Genomic DNA, 21373 nt, shown 5'->3' with positions numbered 1-21373 from the left:
TGGTGAAAACTATTCAGAGAACACCAAATACCACCCCAGGTTGTGGTCCAAAGGTATAACATTTGGAGGATTTTTTTTTCTTTTATTGCATCTTTACATTTAATTCCATCCCAGGATATATGTGTATATGTTGAAATGTCATATTTTCAAACCAGGCTTCACAGCTTTCAGAGTGGAATAAATATTTCAAGTTTTGGATGCCCACCTGAACTGAATCTACAAACTTTTGAGATTCATCCATCAGGCTTAACAATGGTTCAACCTATGTTGTGGCAAGCAGGACCTACTTTCCACATTGCTAGATTCCTGAATTTTGGTGTACCCTGATGTGACCTTCTAATTTTGGAAGAGTTTAATTCAAAATTTTGAAGTGGAGTTTTCAAACTAATTAAATATTAATCAGTTCTATTATCTATGATGATACTATATTACACACATTTTCTATTTTTTTATTCTTCATATAAGCTCAAGCTTTTAGATCTACAATATATAATAGAAGTTTTCAAGAAGGAAGAAGGAAACTGGAGATTTGAGCAGATAGGAAGTAAAATAACTGGGGCTTTGAGAATGTGGGTATGTGTAGGATGCCTTATGCAAGAGGCATAAAATTTATGTTTCTGCTAAAATTATCAGTGGTGAAAGAGTTAGTAGTGTTGGCATTTAAAATGTAAGCTTTTGTTTTTAAAACCATTGAGATGAATGGAACAGTTCACACATGCCAAAATAAGTATTTCTGACTCAATTTACAAGACAATCTGGCATTAATTTATTTACATTCAATTGCAAGATTATAGTTATGACCACAGGAAAAAGATATACATATACTTTGAGAAATATAAGTTCAGACTTCAATGCCCAATTTCATTGAATGCACCACTGGATTTGAAGTTCAAGTCACACTACTACATACTGTGGTAGAAGAAGATTTGCTAAGCATGAAAATACACATTGCCAAAGGTAGTACACTTCCCTTTGTTACTACTTGGGGTTTCTAGTACAAAAGAAATCTAGACTTGTCAACAGTATGCAATATATTTCTTTCAGTCCATGTAAACTTCACATATAGCCACTTAGCCATATAACATAACACAGCATATAAAACATTTTAAAACTATTTATGTATATCATGACAACATTGCTTTTAAGATAATCATTTTCCAAATGGCAAACTAAACATTAATGGAATTTAAATGCATCAGTCTCTTCTTAGCTGTTCATCTAATAACATTTTATATTTTGGACTTATGTTGTATCTGCCTTATAGAACACAAAGTACGTTAAAAATTATGCAGCAACCTTTATCACTTTACAAATGAGAATAATGAGGCATAAAGATTGCCATCAGGTACTCAAACAGTCTGGAACAGAACCTGAATCTCCTGCCCATTCTCAAATGCTTTAGCTTCTAGACAAACCAGGTTTCTCAGCTTCATCAAAATGTGTCTTGTTCACTTTAAAAAAATACTCTTTATGGTTTTTGCAGAGATAACCAATACTGCTTTATCAGAGATCAAGGTAATAAAAGCATTATATGTTTGTCAAAAAAGTTCACTCAGAGGCATTTTGAGCTGCTCCTGATCACACCTAAGCGGGCTACTATGCTTAACTGCCAGGCTCTGGGGATGCCCAAACAGGAGTGGGAGGAACTTAGGTCAGCAGCAGCCCCATGACTTGGAAGGAGGACAAGTAATCTTAGCCTGATTGCCAGCAGCAAAAACATGTATACAAAGAACAACTGATACTGCATAAACAAAGCATTAAAATCTCTGTTTTGCATTTTATAAGAACAGGTTACAATTTATCACTCAATTTTTGCCTCTGACTGAGTTTGTGGTACAAAATATAGGGTAGAAAATAACATGATTCTGACACAAATGCAAAATTACTCGTTATGCTTCAGAAGATAAATTTCAGTGCATGTTTCAAAAAGCAAGTTGAATTCTGGTTGTTAATGATACTTGAAACCAGATGTGGTTTATGTTTTGTTGAGAACATTTCATGCAGCTCTACTTAGCAATCCAAAAACAAGAATTTGCATTCAAACAACCTGTCTACAAAAATAAAAATACTTCCTTGTGTTACTAATTGTACGGAAACTTATTTTTCTTCAAAATCAATTACCTTATATCCAGGTCCTAACTGATGTATTGCAAAGATCTGTGCTGGGTTGAGTGCTTCAGTGAATACATATACTGCTCCAAGTTGACCACAAAACACTCTATTTGCATCAGCTGTCTCTGAAGATCCAAGAAAACATTTATCATAGCTCTGTATTAAAGAAAAAAATAATTAATTTAAACTATATACGTGTATATATACATGCACACAAACAAAAAGAACAAATGCTTACATATAACTTATTGCTAAAAAGAGAGGTTTAGAAGAAAAAAACGATTATTTAAATTATAACTGCAAAAGCTATTATTTTTTTCAAATAAAACATGAGTTTATCATTGAATAAAGTAACATAAACATCTTTCATTTATTATTACAAGTTTATTTTCATTGTCACTGATTGCTATGATTCATTTTTAGTCATACGTCATACAGTAATGAACATTAAAACAAAATTGCCAAGTTACAAAATTACCAAATTACCTAAAAAGGCTCGACTCTTCAGCTTAGAAAGAAGAAGGCTGGGGGCGGGATATGACAGAGGTCTATAAAGTTATGAAGGGTTTGGACGAAGTGGACAGGAAACAGTTGCACACCAGCTTCCAGGATACTAGAACTGGGGGGCACCTGCTGAAATTAGCAGGTGATAGGTTTAAAACAAACAAGAATGTAGGTTTTTTATACAACACTTAGCTTGTGGAATTCACTGCCACAGGAGGTGGTGGAGGCAGACAGCACATCCAGGTTCAAAAATGGACTGGATAAGTACATGGAAAATAGATCTATTAATGGCTATTCAACAGAATAGTTGAAGAAGTTCCCCCTGGCACCTCTAAACCAAAAATGATGGATGCCAGAGAAGATACTGAATAAGGGATGTAGATCACTAGAGATATCCAGTTCAGTGCTCTCCCTGTATAGTATCCACTTCTGCCACTGTTGGTGACAGGATACTGGGCTGGATGATCCACTGGTCTGACCCAGTATGGCACTTCTTATGTTCAAGTATCAGAATTCCAGCTTTTGCACCTAGAATATATGAAAGACCACAAAATTTGCTTTCTCTAGCTCCATAATTCCAGCCACGTATTGAGATATAACTACAAACTGACATTCAGCTCCTTCGTCCTTACATATTTTCATTTCTGCATTAACATTGAGGTCTTACCGTGTTGAAATGTTCTCTCAGTCTTGTGCTCTGTTTGGACCTTCTAAATCTTTGCTGTCAATGACTGCCACCTTCAGAACTCTCTACCATAAGCTCTCAAAAACTGTGGCAAACATCTTCCAGCCTTTACCCCCACATACAACCATAAAGTCACTCTCTTTTCAGAATTTCCCACCTGCTGCTGCTTTTGGTTCCATAAACTTAATCCATCAATTTCTCCCACTAAGATTAATTTTCTTTAAAATTAAACAGTATTTCACATCCCAAATTGAGATGGAGGTACAGAAGTTGTGGCAGCCATTTTGGCCATCTCAAAACCCTATCTTCCACTGCCTTGTGGGTACTTTGTAGTTGGACAAAGACTAAGGGACCTCACCCTGACAGAAATGTGCCATCGCTGAGGCATTAGGCAGTCAGCAGCAGCTCTAATCTGTTGCTCTCTGGTAGAAGCTACAATAATTGAGGCACTAAGCATCTGGACTCGGCCTGGTCTTTGAACTCTTTCTCAAGGGTCTAAAGGGGGGCTAATAAGTCTAGGGTAGCCTCCATCCTCTTGCCTAAGTGTACACATTGAAGTCCTTGGTGTGACGGTCACATAGATCTCTTGTGCACACCATGATCCAGGGGACCAATGGTTGCCAAGAAATAAAGCTGAATAGAGTCAACCAATCAGATGAAGCTGCTCACTTCCATGTATATAACTCCCGCATTCTGAGGGAAAGTGCCAATACAATATCTGGCTCTATTCCCTCAAAACTCCCCATCCATGTAGCCAAAATGGCTGCCACAACTTCTGAAACCCCATTTCGACTCGTGTGTGTGTGCACAGAAAGACATAAATGCACACACACGCATACTGTAGTATGAATTTTTGCATATTAGTTATTATGCTTAAATGACAATCGGATTGAATTGATCAACCTCTACAATTGTATGAACAACTAAAACTCCATTTTATGCTTGTTCCCTCTTTGACATGAGTAGATGAACTTCATATGTCCTGTGTATGCGAGTGTCTGTGTGAGAGGGTGACTGGTGAAAGAATGGTAACTACTTGCATGAAAACACAAGATTTAATTGATTGTGTAAGCAACAAGGCGCCAATGTATAAGTTATCAGACAGTAAACTAATTAATGGATGGCTGAAGAACTCATCTGTGATCAGGTGCAAAGAAGAAGGAATTGTGCATATCCTGCCATTTGAACTACACAATGCTTCAAGACCAACTATACAATGCTTCAAGGCAAAGAACAAGATACCAATGGAGATACCAGCTTTACCGGAATGACCTCAAGTTGAGATAACCAGAAGAAACAATCTCTAATTAAAGACTGAGCGTGGAAAAACCCCAATGCTGAACAAAGATTTGAAATCCCTATAGAAGTGAGACTCAGACAAGCCAAGATGGGGAATCCACTCTCTGCAACCTCATGGAGCACAGGCATGCATGTCTGTTCTTGTCCTGCTCCTATCACCCTCAATAACCTTGGAACCAGCCATCCAGTGCTAATATTGAGTAACATCTGCTGGTAACTATAACATCTTACTGGAGTGGTTTTGCCTGTATATCTGTCTATGTCTGTTTGTACGTATGCTTGTGTATGTCTGTTTGTATGACTCGTGTGTCCAAGCTTATGTATCTGCTTCATGTAACCAATAAACACAGCATTTTGCCTTATCCCCCTTTTAAGGTCTCACTCTTAATTTGAGTTACTGACAATTTTAAGTAACAATACACCCACACGCACACATATATACACAGACACGCACATATACATACATGCATGCACACATGCACACATCATGCACACACACACATACACACACAAATGCATACATATACACACACACATATACACTCACACGCACGCATACACACATATCCATGCACACACATATACACACATATACACACACATATATACACTCACACACACGCACACACACATATCCATGCACACACATACATACATACACATACATACACGCACATACATCTTCATAAACAATCTGGACACTGGTGTCAGAAGCGGACTGGCTAAGTTCACTGACGACACCAAATTTAGGGGAACAGTGTCCATATTTGAGGATAGGCTGGCAATCCAGGCTGACCTCAATAGACTTGCAAGGTGATTGGATGAAAAACTGATGGCTTTCAAAAGAGAGAAATGTAAGGTGCTCCACCTTGGAAATAAAAACCCGCATCACACTTAGAGGCTCAAAATCTCCAGTCAGAACAATAGGATATATGACCCTTTTCCCTCCCTTCTGGTCACCTGATGAGGCCTTCTGGTAACAGGGACCAGGTGCAGTAGTGGCCTTAGGGGAGGGCAAACTTCTCAGGGAGCCATACATGAAAATTTTTCCTTAAAAAAAACAAACAAAATACAAAAACATAAAAACCTAGGTTCTCTATAAGATACAGGCAGTCCTCGATTTACAATGTTTTGAGTTACAACATTTTGCCCTTATGTTTATAAATTGGCACCCTGTTTCAACTTTCTGACATCAGTTTTGACTTTACAACACTTGATCTGATGCCACACCACACTAGCGAACAAGTTCACTGCATCACCCATCTCCCTGGAGAACATCTGTCCAAACTTCCTTGGACACTCTTTAAGAAAGCAGACAAGACTTCAGAAAAACCTGCAGCCAAGACTCCTGAGAAGACTCCAGCCAAGAACCCCACAAAAAGTCCAGCAAAGTCACCTCAAAGAAGTCCTTCCAAATCAATATGATTGCTATGTACAATATAAATACATTAATGTAGCTGTACTACTCATCTATAATTGATTGAGTACAAAATTCTGGGTTATTTTTGGTGAAAATATGGTATTGGGCCTTGGTTCAGGAACCAATCCCCCACTTATAACATTTTTTCCTATGGGAAAATTGGTTCTGAGTTACAAAGTTTTGACTAAGACGTGGTTTTCAGGAACCAATTGTGTCGTGAGTCCGAGGACTGCCTGTATATGCAGAATGCTGCAATTCAACATCCAGTGGTCTGTGCTGGTGTTGCAGAGTACTATAAGCAAGAGACTACTGAGGATTTTTGCTAAGGAGCCAGAAGGAAGTCTTGGCTCTGTAGCTCAGCGTCTTGAAACAGATGGTCTAAGAAAATGCATGTAATCTTGGCTGGTCATGTCTACTCTGGATATCAATATACAATCCAATGTAAGATACAATGGTGTAAATGGGTCATATTTACCCATCTGTTTATGACTAAAAGTTTATAAAGCACTTACAAAATTGAGGTTCATCCTCTATTGAAACAATTCATACTTGATGATGATATAGATGTGAATGTTTCAACTGAAGGGTGTTTGTGCCCAAAAGCTGCAATTAAAGACTTTTTTTGCAAAAATCTATTTGGTCTAATAAAACATATCACCTCTACTATGACGCCTGATTGCTTTTTCCTTTAGACCAATATGGCTACAATCTGGATACTTGACACATGGAAGATATCAAATTTTAGCCAATTTTTAAATGAAAACTTCATAATTTTACAAGGAGGAAGCAATTTTGACAACCTGAAACCTGAGATACTGCTCCTGCCTTTGTTCAAGGTAATTTGTATCATCACAGAACCTCACAACAGAGCTCAGAATCACCTTACCAGATAAGAAATGCCTGCCCAGAAGAGTATTCCATCTATTGACTCCTCTGTGAACTCCTATGAAATTCATTTCTACCCAGGAGAACTTTTACCATATTTTCTCTGATGCCTGATGAAGGGTGTTTGTGCCCAAAAGCTTGCAATTAAATAATTTTTTTTGAAAAAACCTAGTTCGTCTAATAAAAGATATCACCTCTACCATGAGTCCTGATTGCTTTTTCCTCTAGACCAATATGGCTACAACCTGAATACCTGACACAATGTTTCAATTGAGGCATTTTTCATGTTAAATCCAACTCCTTGTTTCTCTTACCCTGAATCCCTTCTCGCTCAACTGTTACAGCACGATGACTCCCCCCAGTAAACAAATAGGAAAAAATAGTAGACAGGAACACATTTTAAAAAATAAACAAAATAAAAAGTTGCATCTTTTTTCCATACTATCTGCTAGCATCTCTTTTTTACACAGAGTATACACTAAAATGGGAAGTTATCTATTTTCCTGGTTTAGTGGGCATTGTAACAGGGTGTGGATCCCTTATAGAACTGAAAAGATGCAGCTTGCCCAGCTTGCTGATGAGCTGCAGCTGAAAGGGATCAAGTCTTTGGACAGATCCTCAGCTTGGAGCATTAGAAAGGGCTAGCAGAAGGAGAACAAGGAGGGAGAAGGAGCTTGTGGAAGCTGGAAGCCTTGAAGAGAGAAAGGTATGGGTTTGTTGTACATCCTGAAGGGACTGTTTTGTTTGTAAAGCTTAAAGGGAAAGGCTTTTTTTGTTTGTTTGTTTATTTGACTTCCCTTTGCTGAGGAAGGCTCTGAATAAAGAACCTGTTTGGGAATTTGGAAAGAAGTGAGGCTGTGGATTACACAAGACCAGCTGGCAGAGGGCACTGCCAGTCACATACATACCACTGAAACTTGCAAGAATTCAAGTATTCAGAATGATCCCACAGGTTGGGGGGGTGCTAATCTACCTGGACAACTCTTCACAAGATCATCAAAACTAAACTGTATTGTAATTGAACTTCAAACCTAACCCTCACTTTGCACTTGCATTTAAGAATGCAATTGAACATCCTAATATTAATATCTTATCATCATTTATTATAAGAAGGCAAGGTAGAGTTGCACTTTATAAACTAATTCAGGGTTGTCCAACTGGCAGCCCATATGTAAAGGGTTAGTCTTCAGGCCACAGGGCTCCCACCTAGCCACCTTCTCCCCTGATTGTTCCAGTCACAGCCACAGCCAGAGCCTCCAGGCTCCCCCTCCTTCCTCTGCATTCCAGTTCCTGCACCCACCCCAGGGTGAACCGACTAAACTAAAGCAACTCTACCGTGCCTTCTGTTTGACTTCAGACTAACGCTGCTAACTATCTCTCTTTATTCCCTTTATTTAGAACATACTCCCTAAACACCCCAATACAGGATCATAACCCTTTGTATTAGGCACCTTTAATTTAATACTATTGAATTGAATACTAATACTTTTGAATGGGTGTCTCTTCCAGAGATTTAATTTCAGAACAATACATGACCAACAAAAAAAAATTATTTTCATTAAACTAATTAATTTCCTTCAAAATAATGTCCTTAAAAATAACTTGTTTCCCCCTTCTCTTCATTCTCAAAATGGTTTCTTGAACATTTATTTCCTAAATTTGTCTTGATTAAAAAAAAAAAAAAGATGCCAAATTTCTAGGACTTAACTGGCTAACAAAATGAGGGACGCTAATTGATTTTAACTATATGAAACTATCAAAGTGTAAAATATCTTTGAATGCAGTTAAAATCCATAGTTCTGTCTATTAATCTCTTATTCAGTTTTCTTAAAGTTTCAATTATTGATTGGCCTTTTGGTTTGTTTACTCTTTTTTAAATATATGAAGCATAAAAGAGCAGAGTTTCTTCTGTATATTACATTTCAAATTATGGCTGAGAAAAATTAATGATGTAATGTCTCATTTCACAGGTGCCGAGTACATGGGGGCATGAAGGCCTTGGCCTCACTCAGAAAGAAGATAGGTTGACCACCCATTCCTAATTGGGTGGGACAGTCCCAAAATGGGAACAACAAGTCCCGGTCCCAGGCTGCATGACTCTGGGACACCATTTGTCCCACATTTCCAGTATCATGCAGGGATCTGGGTTTTCGGTTCACCACAGAAAAAAACATGGGAATGGTGGGTTTCTCCTTACAGGCTAGCAGAGTTCCAGCCTGCAAGGGGCTACAGGGAGCAGGACACAGGGGGTGCCACATGCATACACGAGCACATGCATATGCTTGTGGACAGGATACAGCCCCAGGAAGTGGTGGAGAGCAGCTCCCTCAGCTACCTGCAGGTACGTCTATGGAGGGTGGGGCAGATTAAGGCCCCACAGTGAAGGAGGGAATGGGGCAGGGGCTGGGCCTGGAGGTACTGCCCAGCCAGGGCGGTGCATGAGGTTTGTGGCCAGGAGTGGTACAGAATCACAGGCGGCTTGTCCAAGGGACCAGGGGAGAAGGGGCTCCCTGCTGCTCCATGCACTCCTGGGGAGGGGGACACTGGGGAACATGTGACCCCCGGATTTCTGTGCGGGGCAAGGTTGGATTCAGGCTGCGCACTGTGGCCTTGGGGCTCCTCACCCTGCTCATCTCCCACCCAGAAACCCCACATCAGCCATGCTACCATGGCAAGGCACTCCCTGCCCTCCCAGCAGGGATGGTGGCACAGAGTTGTTCCTTCCTCTAAAATTGAATCCTGCTATGAAATATATTAAAAAAAATAATGTATTTTATCATCTATAGCTATTATATAGTGTATCTACTCAAATCTAAGGTGACCCTGAATTTAAGATGCCCCAAATAATTAGATTCTGTACATGGAAAATCTGTAATTTTGTTATAATTTTCATGTATAGAATCTAATTATTGTAGGGTCATCTTTAAATCATGCCTCCCACCACTACAGGGGGAGGGGCAGGCAGTAGGGAACAGGCAGTGTGGGAAGGTCAAGCAGCTTGTGCCTGCCCCTCACCACCCCTGCCCCTATCTGTCAACCTGGAGTCTCCCCTTCCCCCAGCCTCTGCTCCACCTCTCCCTTCAGCCTCTGCTCCCCACTTCCCTCCTAGCCTCTGATCTTCCCTCCCCCCCAGTTTCTGCTCCATGCTGGCAAGCTCCATCCCTGTTCTAATCTGGGGCACTGAGCACAGCACCAGCCCAGTCCCCGCCACAGCTGTGTAGGCTGCCTACTGCTGCTATGGAGCTGGGCTGGAGGCAGGTTCAGTGCCCCAGGATGCAGCGTGCACAGAGGTTGCTGATGTGGAGCAAAGGTAAGAGGGGGTTGGAGAGGAGCAGGCAGGGGCACAGAGGCAGCATGAGGGAGTGGAGGGGAGATGGGGAGAGGAGGCTGGAGAAGGGACATGGTGGTGCAAAGGTGGCAGGGGGTGGGGGACAGGCAGCAGCTGCAGCTATGGCTATGACCACAGATAGGGGCCTGAAGCCTGAGCCACAAGAGTCACCTTCCCCTCCGCCCTGTCAACTGAACCTCCTACCTGACTGTAAGACAAGGGGCTTTCCCCCCTCCATACAACAGCTGAGAAACAGCTCCTGTATTACAACTAAGAGGAAACGTGTGGCAGCTGAATAGCAAAGAGGCCTTTGAAAATGCCAGGAGGAGGTTAAATAGATAAAAAGAAAGAAGGGAAGCACAAGAGCTAATCACCCTGTCCACTTCACCAGGCAGACCAATATGAGAAGGAGAACTAAAGGACAAGAAGCCAAGTTTCTGTATCACGAGCCAAACACGCTACACACTCTCCTTCCTTCTACATGGTATGTCTCATTGCTGCTAGTCTAACCAACCACCCAGCCCCTGAGATGAGGAAGATGCATGTCAGCATTTTAAATATGTTGGTTGTTACTCTACTAAAAAGTCATTTATAAAAAAAATATGAAACTGGGTCCAATATATCTTAAAGAATACATTTTCCAAACTGAATTATAACACAATCCAGTTAAGAGACTTGCTTAAAATTCTCAGAAAATTCATTCAGGACCCAAATTAAATGGTCGTTCTTTCACAGATACTGCATCATTTTTCATACATTATAAAGCTATTGACTGATTCAAATAAAAAAAAACCATGCTGAACTTCAGCCACAAGTTGCCTTTCATTAATAATATGAAAACTAATACTAGCAATGTAAAACAGTTTTGTTATTAAGAATGGTAACCAGTTACCAGAGATCTGATTTCACTTCTTGTACCTAGAAGAAACTTTAGGGAAGAGGTGCCAAACTAATCTGGCCCCATGGCATGAGAATGGTCCACAGGCCACAAGAACAGCATGGGGCTTCCACGAACTCTCCCTCCCTTGTATGACGGATCCAGCACCCACAGTGCTCACTCCAGGTAGTTCAGGATTACGCTGGATCCAGCACGCGTGAGGTCCATGGATCCTCTCCTTGATGTCAGGCTTTTGGTGCCCAGGAACATGAAAAAGCAGGCAGGGGTTCAGCCATAGCTCCCAGCTCCCCACCTACCTTTAAAAGGTCTGAGGACTGTGATCCCAACTTGAGAAAAGACTCCTTTCACCATGGATCTTTAAAAAGTGGGCACATAGTTGGAGCCCCAGCTGCAAGGCAAGTTTTTACATTCCCAGGCATGGAAATGGGGAGCTCCCACTTCCATGTGCATGGAGGTACAGCTGGAAACCAGGGAACTTCCCACTCCCCAGTGCAGGTGCCCTCCCTTTTTGTTCCCTCCCCACTGCTGCAAGCTGGCAGTCACATGATAGGCATTTGAAGAATTTTATGCCCCATTCCCCAAACTGCATAACCCACCATAGACATAGTTGTACAGTATAGGGAACAGGGTACAACAGTCCTCAAGCCCCAACTGCACAACTGTTAAAAACTGCCAGCAGACTTATTTTTCATACTCCTTTTTTTTTCACCAATATGATGATTATAAATTTTCAAATAATAGCAAACTATCACTAAAAAGGAAAAAGGGGAAGAAACTTACATCATTTGTGTTAACGTGCCAAGCCATATCACCATAGGATACCAGCTGACCATTAACATAACACCGAATTTCACTGTTCCTCCAGCGATTGTAGATGTGCACAATGCTGATCATGTACCACTAAAAAGAATTAGGAAACAAATGAATTATTATTTAAAGCAAAATATCAATACATCACTTATTACTTCAAATCCTGTAAAGGGGTATATAGTGAAGGAATCTTTGAAGCCTCCAAAACATATTAAAACTGTAAAGCTCTCCATGGGCTTAAGCATCTGCCTATCAATATCCCTTTGCAGAACTGGGGAAAAGTACAAAAGACAAAACATGGAGGTAGTTCAGAGCCAATGCTAAAATTCAGGTTTAATTTTAGCTGTCATAGCAATGTATTATTTAAAAGACCAGTAAGTCAGAAGACCATTTAATAAAAAAGCACAGTACATTAAATGCATTTGGTATGCCAGTTTACAAGGAAGTCCAGACTGCTCTGTTCGAGTATCCTGCCATCACTGTTTATCACTTTGTAAATCTTTGTCTCCCACAAAATTTATTAACGGTGATGTTATGTTTATTTTCAAGATCATTGATAACATTTTTAATACAGTTAAGCCTGAAACTGATCCTTGTGTAAATTCACTAGAAATACCTCCACCTTTAGATAGTGTTTCCTTACTGGCAACTATTTATGTTGCCTCTCATTTAGCCCAAGAAAGTGCAATTGTGAAAATCTGAAGTGGGTTACACAGCAACTAAAACAAGCAAGCCAAAGATAAACAAGCTACAGGAGGCAAACATTTAAATATCTAATCTTCAAAAAAATAAAAAAACACACATCCAAAACAGAATTTAAAACGTCATATTTTAGAACCCAACTATTATTCAGCTATGCTTTTTTTTCTTTGGTGAGGTTGGATTTTCTTGGGGGGAGGGGGAGGGAAGTCAACTTTAAGTGTAATAAGCCTTTTAATCTAGATTTAAAAATTCTGAAGTCAATTGGCAAGCATTCATTAGAAGTAAGACTATACAGTTCTGTGATATCCTCAAAGATCAACCCATAATACCAAAGATATTTGTAAAATTAATGCTATTAAAAATGTTAGCTTTACTTTTCCTTTGTCTGGGATGACTGCAATTAGCACAAACCTTACTGTGAAGGGAGTGGTCTTCTATTTTTCAGCATTTAGTTTCAAGAACAAATCCTTCATTGCTGTATTAAGTGCCCCATCCTATCATTTAGAATCATGTGCTATGCACCTACCAAGTACACTGACAGAGCTTTCTGATCTCAGCTACCAAGATTTTTTTATCTTCTCTCTGGTAGTACTCTTTCAGAGATTGTCACTGGATGGTTACACCTAGTGTGGCTTTAGAGGCATTTTTTGCACCCCCTTTGAGCATCTTCTTCATTATCTTATGTGAATAATACTCAGATATGCTAGAGGAATAGTTTAGAACTGTATTCCTGAGATCCTTTTGAAAATAGGTTACGTGTTCCATGATGCTTAGCTTAATTAACAAAGGCTTCAAAATCAATAAAAATTTGTCAAGGCCAAAATAATTTGATCTAATTTGATAGTGAAGATAATCTGAGTTATCAGGAAATTATCTATACTCAAGCTACAGAGTGTGATTCAATTAACAGCACAGAGTAACTGGGTCCAAACCGAACTAGCATGAATTGCAGAACTTCAGCTTCAACCCATACCTTCTGAAAAGACAGGCAGCTCAAGTTTAAAACACCACCCAAGTCAAGCTACTGAGGTGTGTACACAAAACAGGGTGTTGGACAAGGCAACCGTCAATCAGGGAGAGGTCAGCAATGATCTTGGCTAGGGGCAATGCATGACAAACACCAATATACTATCACGACCAAAATGGTATGATTACTTAAAATGTTACACTTAGTTCCTCTTCTTAATGATATTCCCACCAAAGGATCTCTCTTCTGAAGATGCCCATTTTTTTTCACTTCTGGCCAGCTGAAAGCCCATTGCCTTTCCAGAGTGAAAGTTTTCCATTCCTGAACAACTATTTTATACTACTAGCCCTATTATGAAGAAACATGTTCTGATTTTTATTCAGCTCTAGCATTAAACGGTCTCCCAGAAGTAATAAAGTTGAAATAAAGCATTAATATAAAACCAGTACATTCTATTATTGAGCATATTTAAGATCTAATGTTATACATACAATATGGATGGTTTCAGTTAACCTAATTCACAGTTAATTAACAGTTAACATCCTTAGATTACATGCCAACTTTTGATTCACTTAAATGTGCACTGAATGATTTTCTTCTAGATGAGTCAATATCTCGACTTGGAAGATAACCTTTAAATATCATATTAAGCAATTCTGATGTCTCTGCCTAATAGCATTTTGAAGCCTCTGCTCCATATTTAACCTAAGAACATCTAAATGAGGTTTTTTTCTTTAGATGTAAACAGGACAGTAACAGAAGCAGTATTATTTATTTAATCCATTTATAGGATGTTTATGAAGTTTCCAAGTGCCATAAAGCTAAGATAAAACAGAAATCAACTCAGACTTTATGTGGTAAATTGAGTAAATTATTTTTTGCATACACCAAGATTTAATTTAAAAATAACACAGATTAAAGAAAAAACATACCAATGCAGGGGAAGGGCACCAAACTTATTCTGTTGCTGGGCTTATCTTCTCCATCTCTAACCAACCTCAGTAGGTGCTCTTATTAATCTTCTCAGTGTCAAAGACAACAGAGAAAATAAGCAACTTCACAGTTTTTTAAAGCATAACATTTCCTCCTATCTTTAGCTCTATTATTCCAGTTAAAATACCTTCCAATTTAAGAGTGATACTGTAGTTAGGATGGTCCAAGAAATATAAGAGGGGAAAGGATTTTTGTTGGTAATATCTTGCATTGAAACAACTGCGTAGCTTAGAGAGATTTAGACAAGCTCTTGGGCAAAAGATACCTTTTTCTCAGGTCTGGGAAAGAAGCAAACACAGGTTGAGCTAAGTAACAGATAAGATAATGGCTTACGTAAAATTCCATATGTAAATTAATAAAAATAAATAAAAAATCCTCTGCTTTGAGGAATGGAGCAGGGCTGTAAAACAAGAAAAGAGAGACATTATCAGAATACTTCTACAACCACAACAGAACCTCCTCTGATCACATTCGCACCCCAACAGATAAGATAAACAACAAAGTAACATCTAACTGGGCACATCCCAGGGGATGGAACCACACACTGGACTTCTACATTGACTGCTTTAGGAAGAAAGCTAACTGTGAAAGTCTTACCAAAAGCCAGGACCACCACAACATCTCTGTTTCACAGAGAAAAACCTTCTAAGGTCCAACAATGAAAAGTAATCAAACCTGCATACAGAGGAAGGGCTACAGTCATCCTCAACTATCAAGACTACATTAATAAAGACTAAGAGACCATTCTTTGACACTAACTACTATAAAGAACTTGGGGTGGACCCCATACCAGCTTCCATACCGGTTTCAGGAAAAACTGCTCACACTTAATTCCCCACTCTTCCACTACCGGAACGTATGAAAGATTCACAAACAAGGTAACCCTGACAGACCCATAATAGCCAACTGTGGTATCCTCCTGCAGATCTATCAGGATTCATAGAAAACGCCCTAAAATCACGTGCCACTCCAAAAACAAGTTTTCTACAAGACAGAACACACTTCAAAAATCTGGAATAATCAAGGCCCCTGGCCTTCCTCCCTTCATGACCCTGAAGGCTATACTTGCAACCATGAATGTCACCAGCCTTTATGCTAATATCCCATACTATGATGGCAAAGCAGCCTATCTGAAATGGATACAAGAAAATGGACTACACTCAGATTTGCAGCCACAATATATTGCGCAAATCATCCATTTCATGCTCATTTATAACAGATTCATTTTCAACAACAAGTACTTCTCCAAACCCTGGGCACAGCTATGGGCAAAAGATACCCTGGACTATACCAACCTTCAAAACCTGAAATGAACCTGCATGATAGCTGCATTAGATAATATTTTCATCATCTAATCTGAACATTTACTCAGTTATTGACCTCCACTACAGGTTTAAGTGCACATTCTCTCTAGAACAGAGGTTCTCAATCCCCAGGCCATGGCCCGGTGTGAGGCCATGGCGGGTTGGCTGCTAGTCCGCAGCACGGTCGGCTGTCGGACTGGAAGTGGCAATGAACCAGCAAACCGCGGCCCCCCAGAACTGGGCGGAGAGGTTGTGGCTCCTTCCGCAGGGCCCACGTCAGCACAGGGTTTGCCCCCGCTTCCAGGGGGCAGGGGTATCTGTACCTGTCTGCCGGCCAGAAATTCCAGCTGCAGTTTCCCAGGCTGCAGCCACTTCCGAGCTGCGGCTTGCCGGCCTGCGGTATAAAGTCTTTGGGAACCCCTGCTCTAGAATACTCCCGCACTACCATCAACTTACTAAAAGTCGCAATCCACATCCTGGATGGCACCCTACAAACCACTGTATTCAAGAACCCATGGAACGCCATACTTAAAATCCACAAAACAAAACATCCAAAACACATCAAAAAGTTGTAAGCTACAGTCAAGCCCCTCAGGTACCACCACATCTGCTCTGAGAACTTCATATTACCTTTCTCATCAACCTAAAAACTTCATTTACCCAATTTAAACACTCTGGACCCCTCCCCCCATCACACACACACTCCTGGCTTCCCAACAGCCCTGGAACCTCACTCAATTAATCATCAGAAATAAATTCACTGCTGATCCATGGGATATAACCCTACCTTAACAATAAATTCAAAATCTGTCAACTCATCTTTTTGCCATCACAATGGACCTTAGACATGCCTATCCCAGAATGGGGTATACCTCATCCAATGCATCAAAGCTCTCAGGAAAATTATGTTAGTGAAACCAGACAAAAACCAAGCTCCAGAATGTACAAGCACAAGAAAAGTATAAAAAATAGAGAGACACAAACATGGAGGAGTACCACTCCCTTTCTGACCTCACAATCCTTGTGCTCAAGGGTAATCTACAGAGCGCCTTCAGAAGGTAGGCCTAGGAACTAAAAATTATCATTTTACTGGATACTAATTATAAACAATCTGCAATCCTGCTAATCTCTCTGCAATCTGACAAGAGATAATGGCTCTCTTCCCTCTTGAATAGTCTTAGTCTTCCACCAATCACTTTAACCTTTCTACTGCTTTTCTCTTGTCTATTACTTACTCTAAATAATGTGTCCTCTTTTATTTTACAGCCCTGCTCCACTCTAAGCCAGGCACCAGAAACCTTTTTCAAGCCATGGACTGGAACAGCACACCTCCAGTTTGGGGGAGTGAGGAGAGAGCTAGGGGCACAGGGGAGCAGGAGAGTAACATGGAAACAGTTTCCAGCTCCCCTGTGCACTGCTGCTGCTTCTCCTAAGCTAAGTACAGACAATCAATAAGCCTGAGCCAATTGATTGATTCAATCTTTGCAGGTTAGTCTAACCTGTGTAGACTGAAGTCATGTGCAAGTCAATAGACATTCACTTTTGATTCGGGAAATGCAGCCACATGCCTACAGTGGCTCAGGCTAGAAGCCAGGGGGTGCTAACATGAGCCCTCCCTTCCCTTCTGCAGTGGCTAGAAGCCTGGAGGAAAGCTGATGGGGGAGCACGCATAACCAGGCCCTGGCAGGCCGCTGAGTATAACTGGGGCGGGGTTTAAACCCCCACCCTGGCCTACAGGGACCCTAGCCATGGAGGAGGAAGGAGGAAGCAGCTCCTGTCAGGTTTGTCCCAGGGTGGGGCGGGGGGCAGACACCAGCCAGGGCAGCGCATCAGGTGAAGTAGAAGAGGGAGGGGGATTAAAGCCCTGTCTTCCCTCTCTCCCAGCAGCATGGGGACCCCAGCTGGAGTCTGCTCATCTTTCTGTCTTGCTAGCTGCCCGTGTGGCAGGCAATGTGACCAGAGTTGGCTGGGGCAATGACTCAGGCTCCTGCCTGGGCCAGCTCTGGCCACTCCCCTTGCTGCATGAGCAACCAGCAGAGCAGAAAGCTGGGCAGATCTCGACTAGGGTCCCCATGCTGCTGGAAGAGAGGGGAGACAGGAGGGTTTAATCCCCCTCCCTCCCTGCCTTTGCCTGAGGCTGCTGCCAGGGCGGGCTCTGGCCATGCCCATCACTGCTACAACAGCAAGCAGAGGGGAAAGCCAGGCAGACCCAGGCTAGGGTCCCATGAGGGTGGGAGAAGGAAGGCAGGCGGGTTCAGTCCCCTTCCCTCCCCACTCCCACTCCAGTGGGCAAAAAGTCTGGCTGCTCCACCTCCACCTGGCAGATCAGGCTGTGCCAGGTGAGTTTCCCACCCTCACCTCCTTGTCAGCCAGTCCTCACTGCTCTGGCTAGGGAGCAGAAGGGTGTGGTCAACCCTGCTCTGTTCAAGCAGACAGGCACAGCACAGTCAAGGACTTCAAAGCATGGGATGCTGGGGGACTGTGATTTAACCTTAACTTCTGTCTTGGACAGAAGTTCCATAAACTGGTTTGACCTAAATCAGTTAAATCTGATACTACATTTAACCAGGTTTATCTTAAACCAGTTTCATCCATTATGAAACTGGTTTATGTGCACTGAACTTCTGTTCTGTTACAGGTTTAAACCAGTTTCTGATCACTTAAACCAGTTTATGTGTAACTTCTGTCCCTAGCCCTAGACTCCCCACACCCCTGCTGCAGTGTGAGCACAGCTTGCACAGAAAATAAAGCTTTGCCAGTGCCAGGGAGCTAGAAATTACTTCCACAGTGGTACTGCTTCTCCTCACCCCTGCCCTGGCACAGCTCTCCACCAACCAGAAACTGCACAGCTTTAAGGGGTGAGACAGCTGGATGCAGGGAGAAGTGGCAGTGGTGTAGTTACAGCTTCTAACTCCCCAACCCAGGTGCGATTCCCTTCTGACTAAAAACTGGGTTCATAGCACATGGTTGGGGGAAGCAGGGGAGAAGCAGAGAGCAGTGGTATCAGCACAGGCATAGCTTCCAGCTCCTGGTGTGGCTCCTCACCACCCAGCTCCAGTATGGGGGCTGGATTCAGCCTGCCAACTGTATGTAGCCAACCCCTGCTCCAAGGCAACTGTTTTTGTTTATGTATGAAGTATTACATACACCACTGTCCTACCTGTTACTTAGCTCACACCACGTCTGCTTCTTTCTCAAACCTCAGGAAGGCCACCATATTTGCTTAAAGTTTTTAAATTTTTTTAAATATGAAAAAAAAAAAATCAGTCCTACACTCCTCATGCTCTGCTGGTTAACACTCAAATATAGTACAAAATGTTTTAGGCAGCTGTTTCCACATTTGTTATCATTTAGCTTGTCCTTCTACTGCTTAAAAAAAAGAACAAGAAATATGAAAAATGTACCATTTAGGCTATGTAGATAAATTTGGATTATTTATTATTTATTCTAATGAGTTAAGTGTAGGCCTGATCAATTGTGTCCATTAAAGATCCAAAGGCACAGTATGTAAGACTAAATGTAGTTAAGGCTAGTAAGCTAGCCAAATTCAGCTTGGATAATTATTTTCTATATAGCTAATTTCCCCCCTACAGTTTCAACTAGAAGGTTTTCTTCCTTTTAATAACAGAATTATTATTCACTTTATGTTCTAAACTCTAATCTTGCTGAGCACCATTAAATTCTCGCTCAGAGATGGCTGCATTTCAGTAGTAGGTGTGGTGATTTTTGAATATATGGTTTGTAAGTCATAATGGAATCATTCTGAATGAAATAATTTATTATACTTTTTGGGGAAGAAAAAGAAATGTTAAGTTGAAAATCAATTACTTGCTGAATACACTGCTTATCCTTGTCATTGGAAGCATAATCCTAAAACTGATGGATTTTGAGTAATCCTATTTAGAGGTCACCTTTATTCATCTTTTCTTTCATTTGTTTGAAATAGCAAATGTAGAAATACTATAAATTAAATTACCAAATGCTACAGAGTAGCCATTGGGTATTCTAAAGTGGACAGTGATCATTCCTGTCTAGAATGAAATAAAAAAACAAAAAACTTGTATTGTTAAATATTGATCTCATTTTTAGTTTTCCATGACTACCTTCTCTGTCCAAAAGTTTCTTTTTTCCATGTTTGAACAAAATGTTATCACTAAAAAAGATTTAATACCCCCTTCCCCCCCACAAACTCAGTCTAAGTACATGCTGAGTTTTATGGTTTTTGCTCCTAAAATGCACAGCAAAAATAAGTCCTTATTAGGTACATGCATTTGCTTGGTTAAAGGAATGAAATGTAAAGAAAAGTTTATCAGGAGTTTTGCCAGAAGTCAGTAACTGGCAAACAAGTCCCAAAAAGGGCAATTTGAGTGGGAGTCCTGCTTGGGAGAGGGCCAGGGTTGCCTGAGGGGCTAGTGAGTAGGAAGGCCTGCTTGGTTTGGGTTTGGTGGTATACCTTTGGTGGGAGCCATTTTGCAGGCTTGTTTGAAGGAGTGAGCTGACTGTACCTGATGGTAGGTGATTAAGGCTGCCTGCAGTGTAAGCAAGGAGGTGGGGTGTGTAAACAGCAGGGCTTGTCTTTCCAGAAGTCAGCAACACAAAAGCAAAATGGCACAGGAACAGCAAACAGGGGATTTTGAGTGGAAAGTTATCCTGGACAATTTCTTTCTCACCCTTCTGGGCTCATCCACACAAAATGCTTTCTTGTACAGCTGACTAATGTGCTGGGCAGTAAAGCATCACATGTGCATGGCAATTAGGGCACTAATTTACTGTGCTACTGAGCAGTCCCATCAAATACAAGTGGTATCTGGTAGCTCAGTAAATCACTGTGTTTAAATGCACATGCACACGGTGACATTGGAATTAGTTTATTTTAGCTCAAAATTTCATAGATTTCATAGACATTAGGGCTGGAAGGGACCTCGAAAGATCATCGAATCCAGCCCCCTGCCCAAAGGGCAGGAAGTCAGCTGGGGTCATAGGATACAAGCAAGATAAGCATCCAGTTTGCTCTTGAAGGTGTTCAATGTAGGCGCTTGAACCACCTCCGGTGGCAGGCTGTTCCAGACCTTGGGGGCTCGGACAGTAAAGAAATTCTTCCTTATGTCCAGCCTGAAACGATCTTGAAGTAGTTTGTGACCATTCGACCTAGTCGTCATCCCTTGGGGCACTCTGGTGAACAAACGTTCCCCCAGATACTGGTGGTCACCCCTGATAAACTTATAGGTGGCTATAGATCACCCCTGAGCCTGCCCTTTTCCAGGCTAAAGAGCCCCAGGGCTCTCAGCCTGTCATCGTAGGGTCTGCTTCCCTGACCTCTGATCATGCGCGTGGCTCTTCTCTGGACTCTCTCAAGCTTCTCCACATCCTTTTTGAATTGTGGAGCCCAAAACTGGACGCAGTACTCCAGCTGCAGCCTCACCAAGGCCAAGTACAAGGGGAGAATGACGTCCTGGGATTTGCTTG

General features: G+C 41.3%; 1 protein-coding gene across 1 annotated transcript in view; it reads right to left on the bottom strand.

Moving 5' to 3' along the window:
• The window catches only part of NBEA (neurobeachin), an 827350-nt gene that overhangs the window by 490869 nt on the left and 315108 nt on the right, over nucleotides 1–21373 (bottom strand). Inside the window, exons 9-10 of the mRNA XM_025215995.1 lie at nucleotides 11912–12031; nucleotides 2122–2268 (exon numbers count right to left, since the gene is read on the bottom strand). Coding sequence (XP_025071780.1) covers nucleotides 2122–2268; nucleotides 11912–12031 — 267 coding nt within the window. The remainder of the gene's footprint in view (nucleotides 1–2121; nucleotides 2269–11911; nucleotides 12032–21373) is intronic.

This window comes from Alligator sinensis, unplaced genomic scaffold (assembly GCF_000455745.1).
Source record: "Alligator sinensis unplaced genomic scaffold, ASM45574v1 scaffold1014_1, whole genome shotgun sequence".
Lineage (NCBI taxonomy): Eukaryota > Metazoa > Chordata > Crocodylia > Alligatoridae > Alligator > Alligator sinensis.
The sequence above is the reverse complement of the archived record's forward strand: the minus strand, read 5'-3'. Positions and strand labels throughout refer to the sequence as shown.